The sequence below is a fragment of the Primulina tabacum genome, chromosome 2, assembly GCF_025594145.1.
Source record: "Primulina tabacum isolate GXHZ01 chromosome 2, ASM2559414v2, whole genome shotgun sequence".
Lineage (NCBI taxonomy): Eukaryota > Viridiplantae > Streptophyta > Magnoliopsida > Lamiales > Gesneriaceae > Primulina > Primulina tabacum.
Window position 1 is genome coordinate 50,223,577 of NC_134551.1, and position 14,175 is coordinate 50,237,751.

Genomic DNA, 14,175 nt, shown 5'->3' on the forward strand with positions numbered 1-14,175 from the left:
AGGATCATACAGAAAAAATGGGACTTGGTTCCTTTATGTACTTTTGTTGTAAGAACAAAGTTAATGAAACTCTTGATGTGAAATTTTCTCATATGTTGTTGTGCACACATTCATTGATTCGACTGAAATATCAATAAGTTGGACCTCGAATAACATAGGGTTTATTCATTAAGTTATTTGGAGAGATATAATCATTGTAATACATGGAAGATAATAATTGTTTTTAGATGACCTATCGCCATGATTCATGTATTTTATTTTCTCCTATAGTAAATGAGATATGGGTCAAGTGGGAGAATGTAAGAAAATGACACATGTTATAAAAAGTATCGTGTAGGAATTGACGACGGTCATTGCCTACATATTTTGACGAAACTTGCGTACGCAATCTCAACTTAGAAACTGAGTATGCGTACAGTTTCTTCTTCTGAATCTCGGCTCCGATACACTCATCGGGTATGAGCAAACACCTATAAATAGAGCGATTGAGGTGCCTAAGGCATACACACCTCATAAAAAATCTACACTATCTATGATTGAGAGTGGTGGGTGCTTAGAAGACATCACCGAGAAGAAAATCAAAGAATTCAAATTTTCAATGGCCGGAGGTAATACTCGATCTATTTCCGCATATAGTTTTTCATGTTCATGTATACGTAAAAAACATGATTTTGAGAAAAATCTCTAACACCTCATGCTTCCGAATTTGCAGAGTCTGTATCCGACGAACACCGATTTTGTTGGGCAGTTCCAACGTCCATCTCGAATATTTCATCCTTGAAAAAATAAGATCACATTAATTTGGAAACAATTTTGAAAGTAATTAATTTATTTGATTGACATGACAAGAGATTAAATCCAAATTAAATAAATAACAAAATGATTCAAACTATTTTTTTTAAAGTAATATTTTAATTTTATTCTATAATTGTTGTTTACATGTAACGACATAGCTATAAAACCAAAGGCTAAAAGCTTTCTTGGCCAAGCTATTTGACAAGGATTATTCCCAAAGTTTGGTGGTCGCACGATCTGCATCGAGAGACAAAAGGAATGACATGCACATACGTACTGTGTCAAAATTTATTATACAACATACAACATATTTTATGACAAAATATATAAGGTGGAAATTATATAAAGTTTTTATCAAAACTCCACGCTTCAACTTCTCAAAATTTAAAAAAAAAAAACCTAAAATACTATATATATATATGTATATATAAACTAAACAATATATAAACTAACACGTATATTAATATTCAGCTTAATTATTCTGTTCTTGCCACGCTTTGTTTCACTTTTAATAAATAAAAAAAATTCAAAAACCACGAACAACATTCAAGGCATTCACATTAAATTGGATCGGTCCATAATAAATTTACAACCCATTTAATTCGTTTCAACTTTTGAAACTCGAAAAATATTAAATACATCCAATGACTGCGGATTTTAGGATCGGTCCACTTCACTCACGTGTATGTGGCTTAGAAGTAAATTCTTGATTATTATTATTATTATTTCTCCTAAACGTGTGACCCTTTCAAATGCACGATGGCTAAAAAGGGTTAAAAACCTGTGACAATTGTTCCTTTTTCATGTGATCCATTATCAATTCTTTTACAGATTTTGCCTGTCACTTGTTTCAATTCAATTTTCTTGTTCATAAATAATATGATATACAAATTAATTGGTCGCATATTTCTTTCTCTTTCAAGGTTTTCGTTCTTCCAAGGAAGAAGAAAGAGAATAGAAGAAGATGGGGAGTTTTAGAAGTGTTGTTATTGTTCTGGTTTTGCTTAGCGTGGTCGACGTACATGCGAGGCATATCGGTAACCTACGTTCGCGCATGATTTTTTTCCTTATTTTTTGTTGCTTGTATTGTATATGTTATTTTAAGTTACGTGATAAACGGTTAAATACAATTATTTATTTATTTTAAATATAGAGTTTTGATATGATGTACACTTACCGTATAATTTAAGCGAACATTGATTATGTATCACTCATTTATTGGATGCACGATTTTTAAAGAGTATGGATTCAATGTTCAATTTATGATTATAGGTTAGTTACTTTTAGGACATATATAACATAGTTGTATATGAGGAAATGTGTGTCTGACATATGTAAAATTAAAGAAAGATGTATAATTTTTAATCCTTCGTTATTCTTACATAATTTATAACAGGCTCGTATCAAGCAAAATCTCATAAAAAGGAATATATGGCGAAACCTGATCTCTACCGGGTCAAAAAGATGCATAAAAGAGCTGATCCGCTACAGATTGCCGGGTCCAGCTTGCCGGATTGTACTCACGCCTGTGGATCTTGTACGCCGTGTCGGTTGGTTATGGTTAGCTTCGTGTGCTCGTCACTTGAAGAGGCTGAGACGTGCCCGATGGCTTATAAATGCATGTGTAACAATAAATCTTATCCTGTTCCTTAGACAACCATATATCCATCTTCATTAATTTTATTTCTTTTGTTTGTTTCAATTTGGAATTTGTTCTCCTTTATTTTGGACGTGGGAAAGGCTTCCGTGTAAGAAAAAGAGCTTATTGGTAATTACATGTAGTTTTGTTATATATAATATATAGTATGTATATATAGTTACTGATGTTCTAGTTAATTCAGTTCACTCTTTTATTCTTGAACTTGAGGGTGTTGAAAGTGGACGCGACCCGAGTCAACTCGAAAAAATTCAGGTTCGGATCGTTTTCAGGTCCAGTTAGAATTGAAATATGAACCGCAAAAAAACATGTCGGGTAAAGTAGACCTGATTGACGATCCAAAAAATCAAATAATGTTATCCTAGATTATTGATAATTATAATGTTTCTATTGATACATACATTAAAAAGTAATTTAGTTGAAAATTTTAAATTAAGTTTTATAAATAGCTTTCAATTTTTTAAATTTTTATATCATACGTTGTTTCAATATTTGATTAGAGCAAAAAACTGTAAAAAGATTGAGAAATAGAACTTGAAATAATTAAGTTACTTTTTTTATGTTTATAGATCTTTTTTGTAGATTAAAATCATAAATTTTAAAACATTAAACATATAATATTTATTATGTGAAATATTTTAATTTTCTAAACAATTATTATTTTTTGGAGTAATTAATCATTTATTAAATTTGACTACTAAATTTAAATATTTAAATAGATGAAACATAATTATCATTATTAGATTAAAATTTTTTATATTATGTGCTTAAATTATATTATTTTTGTTTTGAATTTTTATAGTTTTATTTTATTATTTTGTTAAATAATAAAATAATAATTGATAAAAATCAAATCATGTTGACGGGTTGGTTCGAGTTGGTTCGTGTTCATGTTCGGGTTGAGAAATTCTTGCAACCCAATCCAATACACCCAAATTAACACACCTACTTAAACCTACGAGAAATTATCACCGCTTGGACGGAGTGACGTAAATATTTTGGATGGAAATATCAAATTTTCAAGAAAACATATATGTAAATGATGATCAAACAAATTATTAATAACCAAGTTAAATGGAAATATCAAGTCTAATTATCACTAAATAAACGCAAACCACCATACAATTCTGAATAATCAGTTAAAATAAAATAATCAAATTTAATAATATATTAAAATCAATCAACATACTGCGTTTAACTGATTTATAATCGATAAAAATGAATTATTCAAATTTAAATAATATTATTAAATTAATCAAAAAGAACTGATTTTTATAATTAACAATTAAAGCAACGAATTTCGTACATGACTGACATATTTCCATGGAAAAAGCAAAGGGTACAGCAATTTAAGGACTGGATTAATATAGAGAGGATCTGGCCCAATAACAAATAGAATTAGAGCCCACTTCACATAATCAGCTTCCAAAAAGAGGCCCGGAAGAATATGACCTTCTAGAATATGCAGCAAACACATTCACACGACGTGTCAATTTAAGTCAATACAGTGCACATACATTCACACAGTCAATTTGAATCAATGTAAGGCGCAATCTTATTAACCAAAGAGAGTGAATATTACGCATGCACAGGTTAAATTATGCTATAAAACGAGGAAGAGTACCTTTCGATCGATGAACACTACAAGACTAGATGGAGATTCTGCACTTGAGCATTTCTGTTTGTTGTGCCTTGCTGCTGCTCTGCTATTCTATGCATGGAGAGTGGTGAAAGCAGCTTTGATTAGGCCTAAACGGCTGGAGAAATTGTTGAGGCAGCAAGGTCTCAAAGGAAACTCCTATCGCTTCGTCAATGGAGACTTGAAAGAATTGAGGAAGGTGATTCAAGAAGCCAAATCCAATCCCATCAATCCCCGTGATGACATCAAGCCCAGAGTCATAGCCTTCCACATCGAAACCATCAAGAAATATGGTACCTACCAAATTTTGTGTGATTTGATTTTAATGTTTCAGTACATAAATAATCATGTCCTGAATGTATATACATGGTGAACTTTAGGAAAAAGTTCATTCTTTTGGGATGGTCAAGTCCCCACAGTAATCCTCACCGAGCCTGAGCTCATAAAGGAGGTGATGACCAAGTATCATATCTACCAGAAGCAGCAAAGCCCGAATCCACTCACCAAACTGCTTGCTCGGGGAGTGGTGAACTATGAAACAGATAAATGGGCTAAACACAGAAAAATCATCAACCCCGCTTTCCACCTCGACAAATTAAAGGTCATATTTCTTGCCATCATATATAGCTCCGACCAATCCATGAATTTGCATTTTTGGTTATGTAAATTGTGATCCATTTGAAAATGTACAATAAAAATTCTAATATGGTTTGTGCAGATCATGATACCGGCTTTCATTTCAAGTTGTGAAGAAGTGATGGAAATCTGGGAGAGCCATGTCACACCAGAGCAGCCATGTGAGCTCGATGTGTGGCCTCATCTACAAAATTTATCACGTGATGCAATATCGAAAACTGCATTTGGCAGCAACAATGAAGAAGGAAGAAGAGTATTCGAACTTCAGAGGGAGCTAGCAGGGCTTGTTGTCGAGGCTTTACAGTCAACATACATACCAGGATGGAGGTAATGCAACCTATTGTACGGTGCGGTGATACGATTTTGGTTCTTTAGCAGCATTTTTTAGTTATGACTTGCTAATGTGCAGATTCGTGCCAACCAAAAGGAACAAAAGAATGAAGGAAATAGATAGAGAAGTTCAATCCTCGATAAAGGCTTTGATCAATAGAAGGGTTAATGCCATGAAATCCGGGGAAGTACGTAGCGACGATTTATTAGGACTATTGTTGGAATCGAATAACCAAGAAATTGTACTTCAAGGGAACAAGAGTTTTGGTACGAACATAGAAGAAGTCGTGGAAGAGTGCAAGTTGTTTTACTTTGCTGGACAAGAGACCACTTCTGTGTTGCTTGTGTGGACGTTGTTTTTGTTGAGTATACATCCAGACTGGCAGAAAAAAGCCCGCGATGAGGTTTTGCAAGTTTTTGGGAGTCGAGTACCAGATTTTGATGGGTTAAATCACCTCAAAACCGTAAGTAAATTGCTTGATTCATTAATCAATTGTCCAATCTTTCAAGTTTGATCGGAAACTAAAACTATTAATTAGCTTTTGACGAGCTTGCGCGTTTGAATTCAAAAAAAAAGAAATGATAAAAAAAAATGACTAAATGAAATCCTGGCACAGGTGACTATGATTTTGCACGAGGTTTTGAGGCTATATCCACCAGCGGTCGTTCTTTCTCGTAAAGTGACTGAGGAAACCAAACTGGGAACACTAACATTGCCAAAAGGGACTCAAGTTTCACTTCCAACGGTTATATTACATCACAGTCGTGAAATCTGGGGGGACGACGCGATGGAGTTCAAGCCCGATAGATTTAGTGAAGGCGTATCAAAAGCGCAGAAATGCCAAGGTTTATTTTTCCCATTTGGCTGGGGACCTCGAATATGCGTCGGACAAACCTTTGCGATGATAGAAGCAAAAGTGGCACTCTCCATGATTCTGCAACGCTTCTCCTTCGAGCTTTCCCCGTCTTATACGCATGCGCCTCATAGTGTTATCGTTCTTCAACCTGAGCATGGTGCTCACTTGATTTTAAACAAAATTTAGTAACATGATCTTTAGCGAGGCTCGGAGGGTTGTTTGTGTTCATCAATACTACTTTAATGTCGTATAACGTACAAAAGAGTTATATGTACGAATGAGATAAGTTAACTTGATTCAAATTAATATTTTTCATTCGAATCAACATATATTATATATACTATTAACATAAAAATAATATTTTTAACTCAAATATGCATATTACATGATATTTTTTCAATACATAACTAACAAAAAACAATTTTTTTGTAGTGAAAATAATGTTTTGAACAAAAAAATTAATGTTTTTTTATTTTTCGAATCGAGATTCGTCTGACAAAATTAATACACGAAACAATCTTACGTTTTGTGTTTAATGTAGACTCAACGTTACATTATGGACCACGTACACTTTCTATATGAATTTTATCGATCTTATAACCAATTTTTGTTTTTAATCATTCTTGTCTGTTTCTTTTATTTCTCCTAATTCGCCATTCATTTGCTGACAAATATACATGTTAATTTTATATATCACAATTAAATTTCCTTGGCTGGCTTGAACGTTATCTTATTATTTTTGTTTTACGAGGTTATGAAATTAAATTAATTTTTATGGAGTTTAAATATAAAAAAGGGTGTTAATTTTTTTCTTTTGCTGTTTTTTTTTCCTTCAAAATTTTGTATGCTTATCAAATTTTTAAGAAAATTTAGTGGTAAAGGATAACACCAATTAAATGGAAATATTAATAATAAAACTCATATAAACCAATCCAATTATAAATAAACAATTAAATGAAAATAAGCAAACTTTTTTTACAATTAATTTATAATCAAATCAAATCAAAACTCTACGTTAATCTGATTTTTATAATAAAATTAAATCAATATCTTGTGTTAATATGATTTGATTATGACTATTGACTACGATTATAATATGTGCTGCATCTCAGTGCATTATATATATATATATATAAAACAAGATTGTAAATGAATTATTCAAATTTAAATATTATTATAAAACTAAACCAACATATTATGTTAAACTTTTTTTTAATTAAACTTGTATTTCACTTGTGCGATAGACGAAGTACTATTTTATGTATTAATGATTAAAATTAGTAAGTATTAGGGTTTGAATACTTATTTAAAATTATTAAAAAAATAGAAAAATATTTTAAACATCATATAGTATTTTTTTTTATAAAAAATTTAAACAATAAATAAATATTTTTCAAAAACTTCAAATTTTTGTCGTGTATTAGATAAATAAATTTTTGATTAAAAATGTTCATTTTTTTTGGACATGTTAAAAATATTTACATTAAATTTATATATTAAGATACATCATCAATAATAATAATACATAATATAATAATAATAATAATGTTACGGACACTCTTTTAAAAAGTTGAAAAATATAATATTATATATAGCTTTTATATTTTATTTAGTATGATATAGATTAGTAAATATAAATATAAAATATATAAATTAACAAACAATTTCATAATGAAATTAATATAATGATATATTCAATGCAAATACTTAAAGTGTAGTTTATATTTTCAAAAACATCGAATTTAAACTTGAATTTTAAAAATATATTGAAAAGAATTCACATTTAATTAAGTATTTATTTTCTATGAAGGTAGATCGAATCAACGAACTAATCAGAATTTAAGCGTCAAATGTATTTTTGAACTGATTTATCTCACGGGCGATACGAATATTGCACTCATTTTCTTCATTTTTATTATGACTGAAAATTGCGTGTCTGAACGTGATGCCGAAATCAGACTGAATTATTTATAGAGATTATCATTAAAAACTAAATATATTATTGTAGTACAAAATCATATCTCAAATTAATAATGAATTGATATAATAAATGTAAAATTTTAAAAGTATTTTGTGTTTTCAATGGAGTTCAGTTTTAATTTAAATAAAAAAAAAAAAACTTATAATTCATAAATTACATTTGAATTGATATAAAAAATAAATTAAATTCAAATTTGAATGAATTAATATAATCAATACAAGTAATAATTGAAGTTTATGTTTTCATAAATCTGCAATTCACATTTGAATTTTTTAAAAAAAAGTGAAATCGTTTTTAACAAAAATATCAATAAAAATTGCATAAAATTAAAATTTTCAATTATTTATTGCAATAAACCTATTTCGATACCGTAATATATTTTTTTAATTTTCATTTTGACGAAAATTTATTATTTTACTCATGTCAATACAATTTGTAACCTGATTTAGTCACATCAATATAATATCTATTTAGTCATTCAATTATTATTATAATATCAAATCAATCTATTGTGTGTACTTGATTATTAAAGAATGCTATAAAACGAGGAAGAGAACCCTTCCATTGATGAAAGTCACTACACTGATTAGATGGCGGTTCTGTGCTTGATCCTTTCTGTCTGTTGTGCCTTAGTACTGCTGTTATTCTATGTATGGAGAGTGGTGAATATAACTTGGATCAGACCTAAACGGCAAGAGAAATTGTTGAGGCAGCAAGGCCTCAAAGGAAACCCCTATCGCTTCATCTATGGAGACTTGAAAGCAATGGTGAAGGTCATTCAAGAAGCCAAATCCAAGCCCATCAATCTCCATGATGACATCAAGCCCAGAGTCATAGCCTTCTACATTGAAACCATCAAAAAATATGGTACCAAACTTTGTGTGATTTGATTTTATTGTTTCATAAACAGGTTTTTGGTTCACTGACTTGTTCGGTTTTGTGTTTTGGTCTATCATTTATAATAATTTTAAATTCAGAAAATACTGACGTGATAATGAAAATACTTACATGACATCGAAAAATTTTGACTTTCTGGATGCCACATGAAAAATAGGATTAAAATAACTGATTATTAAAAGTTCGTGTTTTGAAACCAAACTTTGAAAATTAAATAGACTAAAACTACAAGTTAATTAATAGGAAAAACAAATCATTTTTCTTACATAAATCATGCCCTGAAAATGGTAAACTGTAGGAGAAAGTTCGTTCTTTTGGGCTGGTCCGGTCCCCACAGTTATCGTCACTGAGCCTGAGCTCGTAAAGGAGGTGATGACCAAGTATCATATCTTCCAGAAGCAACAAAGCCCGAATCCACTCACCAAACTGCTTGCTCGGGGCTTGTTCAGCTATGAAACCGATAAATGGGCCAAACACAGAAAAATCATCAACCCGGCTTTCCATCTCGACAAATTAAAGGTTATATTTCTTGCCTTATATATAGCTCCGACTGATCGAAAATCGAGTTGAGCCTAACATATTTCCATGCAGAGTTGAATTCATCTGTCATTGTTAATCGAATTCAATATGAATAGAGCTTGAATTCGGACTAAATGGTTTAATTTCTCTACTTTATATCGTGATCATGCAGTGTTATTGCTCGAGATAAAAGAGTAATAAAATAATAACAATGAGTATATATACGACACGTACGTGTGTTCGATGATTTCATTCTCATAGTTAAAGCGTACTCTTGTCAAACATGCATACATGCATGCATGCAGTCCCTTAGCTTATCATATATTGAAATGGGGTAATTCAAAATTATCCAAATTAAGTAGTGAGAAGGGTTGTCCAAATAATTAAAATATAGATTTATATTTCACAACTTCAAATTAATCACTCCAATTTTATTGATCTTGAAATTAATTATATTGTCATGTATTGTTTTCATTATCGGTAAATTTGGATTTGATCTCAAATATTTTTCTTTTTGACATTTTGATAATATATTGCCATATTTCAATAGAATTTGCTTGTATGCAAATTTGATCTTTTTATTGCCGACGTGACTTTTTTATTCGCAGCGTCACATCAACACTATCAATGAAAAATAATAAAGTTGTCAAAAATTTAAAAAAATATGAGACTAAAAACCAATGTTTAACAACACAAAAACTAAAATTACAAAGAGACATGTTCTACTTAATACCCTTTGCCCTGTGTGTTTCCTAAGATCCCACCAAGAATATTAATTTGATCTACCGGTGATCTCGAGCATGAGTCCCACGATCCACTTGGAGGAGGGCCCATCCCAAGGGGCACATGGTGACCTACACACAATGCAGTATGGAAAATCCTTCCCAATTGTTTGCTTGGGCAGACCAAGAAGAAATTTTCTCTTGATAGTAATTACAGTACTTAAAGCTTATAAGTTGCTTAAATTTATTACAAATTTCGATGTAGGAGAGGGTAAAGGTGCTTAAGTACCGCTAATACACATGTTTCACCATAAACTTTCATCATATAATTAATAAAGCTGCTAAAAGCACAGCTTTGAAAAAGTAGTATAAAAATTCGGCTTTGGATTTGTGCAGATCATGATACCTGCTTTCATTTCAAGTTGTGAAGAAGTTATGGAACAATGGGAGAGCCATGTCCCCTTAGAGCAGCCATGTGAGCTCGATGTGTGGCCTTATCTACAAAATTTATCAAGTGATGCAATCTCGAGAACTGCATTTGGCAGCAACTATGGAAGGAAGAAAAATATTCGAACTTCAGAGGGAGCTGGCACAGCTTGTTATCAAGGCTTCTCAGTCAATATACATACCAGGATGGAGGTAATATGTAATACATCATGTAGTGAAAGGATTTTTTGGCACTTTAATTTGCAGCATTTTTGAGTTATGACTTTCTAATGTGCAGATTTGTGCCAACCAAAAGGAACAAGACAATGAAGGAAATAGATAGAGAAGTTCGATCCTCAATAAAGGGTTTGGTCAATAGAAGGGTTAATGCCATGAAATCTGGGGAAGCATATAACGACGATCTATTAGGACTATTGTTGGAATCGAATTACCAAGAAATGGTACTCAAAGGGAACAAGAGTTACGGTATGAACATAGACGAAGTCGTGGAAGAGTGCAAGCTGTTTTACTTTGCTGGACAGGAGACCACTTCTGCGTTGCTTGCGTGGACATTGTTTTTGTTGAGTATACATCCGGACTGGCAGAAAAAAGCCCGACATGAGGTTTTGCAAGTGTTTGGGAGTCGACTACCAGATTTTGATGGGTTAAATCACCTGAAAATCGTAAGTAGATAGTTTGATTTACTAATCAATAGTGTCAATCTTTCAAATTTGATTTCCAAACAAGAAATGATAAGAAAATGACTGTATGAAATCCTTGCACAGGTGACTATGATTTTGCACGAGGTTTTGAGGCTATATCCACCGTTACCCGTTCTTACTCGTAGAGCAATCGAGGATACCAAACTGGGAACAATAACATTGCCAAAAGGGACCCATGTCTCACTTCCAACGGTTATATACATCAAAGTCTTGAAATTTGGGGGGACGACGCAATGGAGTTCAAGCCGGATAGATTTAGCGAAGGCGTATCGAAAGCGCAGAAATGCCAAGGTATATTTTTCCCATTCAGCTGGGGACCTCGAATATGTGTGGGACAAACATTTGCAATGATAGAAACAAAAGTGGCACTGGCCATGATTCTGCAACGCTTCTCCTTCGAGCTTTCACCATCTTATACGCATGCTCCTCATAAGGTTATAATACTTCAACCTCAACATGGTGCTCACTTGATTTTAAGCAAAATTTAGTGTATGATGGTTAGCGAGGCAGACCCGATCGATCAAAATTGTATGTGCAAGCTTTAAAAAATACACATGAATTTTTTGTCCATTTGAACAGAATCATGAGTCTGTCCCTATAATGTAAATATTAGCAAAGATCTTTATTTTTCACTTGGAAAAATGATAATTTTGGCATATATGTTTCTTTTGGGGATAATTGTGTGCTGGTCCTTCAATATGCACTTTTTTTTTTTGTTTTTGGTTCTCTTAACGGTGACTTTGTATTTTTAGTCACGTAACTTACATGTTTTTTTCATTTTTAGTATTGTTTTGTTAACATTATATTTGTTTTTTAGTCATGTAACTTGCATATTTTGTTTTCTTTTTTGTTCTTTTTTTTTAAAGTTAATTATGACATGGATTTTTTTAAAGGAAACTTGCATGTATATTGTGATTTTAAAAAAATATTTTGGAAAAAAACACAATAGACTTTAATTTTAAAAATACTAAAATGAAAAAACATGTAAAATATTGGACTACAATTTAAGATTGACTGTTAACATGATCAAAAATAAAATAAAAATGCAAGTTACAAGATTAAGAATCCGAATTTATTCTTAACATAATAAAAAATATATGCAAGTTAGAAGAATACAGATATAAATTTATTGTAAAGTACCAAAAGGAAAAAATATGTAAATTACAAGATTTAAAAAAAAAATCGATTTTGATTCTCGCGCATCACCATCTACAAGATAAAGAGTGAGTGCCTGAGAGCACCCGCAGTGGTGAGTGTTACTCATTATTTGTAGGTCCCGCTGTCCACTCATTCATCTTATTCTTACTTTTAAATTAAATAAATTCAATTTCAAATTTTTTAAGAAATTTAAATTATTATTATTTTTATTAATAATAATATGTTTTTATATTTAGTACATAAATAATTTAATTTTATGAGTGTCACTTATTTAAAATTAAAAATTTATTATAAACCTAAAATAAAACGGTACAACATATAATAATAAATAACACTTGCATAAAAATAAAAGAAAATAAATTAAACTTAAGAGAAGATGCAAAATACTAATTCAATGATTGTTGTTGTATTGTGACCAAATATGTTCAACTAAGTCGGCACGAAGTTGGCGATGCACATGAGTGTCACGTATTTCGGAATTTGTTCGAGATATTCATGAAATCATCGCAGCATCGTCCCTTTACTGAAAATACGGTGAACGATCCTCAAGTGCATTCACTATTCGAAAGAATAACTCTCTTCCCATGCGAAATCGTCTTCGAAATATTTGATCTGGATACACCGGGTTTGTGGAAATCCATCGCAAATAGCGACGGTTTTTTCAAAATCGTCGCTAAATGTCCAATTTTATTAAAAAAATAACCGGACAGAGGACGTTCATAAAATATAAAATATAATTAAAATAATTCAAAACACGTGGGGCCCGCGTGTCAGCAAATCAGCTACGGTCGGTTTTTCAAAAATCGTCGTTAATTGTCCAATTTTAAAAAAAAATAAACTGACACAGGATTGAACGCCACATACCCTCTCTAACTCCCCACTCATAATGGAGAGGAACACATATTTAACACCCCGTTGTGGGTGCCCTGATAGAAATTTTTTGATGTGTCAGTGGACAATTTTTTCAAATTTCACCCCTTCACGTTTCAGAGAGGAAACCACCAACTTCAATTATTAATTAAATGCAGGTGTAGCAATAATAATTATAAAATATTTGTATTACATGAATAAATCATAATAAAGAAAAACTATATATTGTATAAAAATATATAAGATTCATATATTTATATTACCCATGCGATGTATGTATGAGCAGCGTCCGTTATTTTAAAATCGAGGGAAAAAATGGTTGTCAGAATGAGAGAAAAAATGGTGAAAACTCAGAATAAATTATTGGATTATACACTCATTACAATTATTTCTATTAATTTTTCCTAATTTTCTTATTTATTCAAAAACAATATTACCCTTTAAAGTAAAAATTTGCAATATACATATAATATACTTCCCCAAACTCTCTCTAAATCAATAATCGAGCATACATATAATAAACCAACCATTGAGCCAAGTTCTCCGGTTCTCCCCATAGACAAAATATCGATATGGGCCTCACAAATTTTATCTTAATCATAAAAGGTGATGCTGACATTTAGTATTTTGAATTTTGATTCATTTCTCGGCCACTCACATTCATGTTTGACATGCGACGACGTAAACCTAACATGATGATTATGTGTGTAGTGTCATATTTCCGATAAAAATATTTAAAATTATCAAAAATTGAAAAGTACATTATTAAGATTGAAATTGGATAATATAGGTGACAAAATCGCAAAAAAAAAAAAATGTAGATGACCAAAATTGCATGTTTTCCTAATTCGAAACGTTAATTTTTTATCATCATTATTATTATTTCAAAATGGGGAAATATTTTCCAATTTTGGGTTTGTTTACTAAATTTTCAAATTAGTTTGTTTTTTGCACTAACAATTTTTT

At 31.2% G+C, this 14,175-nt stretch overlaps 1 protein-coding gene and 1 pseudogene across 1 annotated transcript; both read left to right on the forward strand.

Annotated features, from left to right (window-relative positions):
- The first annotated feature begins 4,086 nt into the window (after positions 1-4,086).
- Positions 4,087-6,123, forward strand: LOC142537839 (cytochrome P450 CYP72A219-like). Its single transcript, XM_075643325.1, has 5 exons — positions 4,087-4,384; positions 4,472-4,692; positions 4,810-5,054; positions 5,137-5,521; positions 5,675-6,123. The coding sequence occupies exons 1-5, from the start codon at positions 4,087-4,089 to the stop codon at positions 6,098-6,100; spliced, it is 1,575 nt and encodes a 524-aa protein (XP_075499440.1). The 3' UTR covers positions 6,101-6,123.
- A 2,362-nt stretch (positions 6,124-8,485) lies between these two features.
- LOC142537840 (cytochrome P450 CYP72A219-like) lies at positions 8,486-11,759 on the forward strand (annotated as a pseudogene).
- The last annotated feature ends 2,416 nt before the right edge of the window (positions 11,760-14,175 follow it).

Bases quoted from the DNA above. Each gene is read 5' to 3' on its own strand.
- LOC142537839 (XM_075643325.1), top strand. From the start codon at position 4,087: ATGAACACTACAAGACTAGATGGAGATTCTGCACTTGAGCATTTCTGT. The intron at 4,385-4,471 runs GTACCTACCAAA...GGTGAACTTTAG, and splicing joins CGAAACCATCAAGAAATATG to GAAAAAGTTCATTCTTTTGG. The intron at 4,693-4,809 runs GTCATATTTCTT...TGGTTTGTGCAG, and splicing joins TCCACCTCGACAAATTAAAG to ATCATGATACCGGCTTTCAT.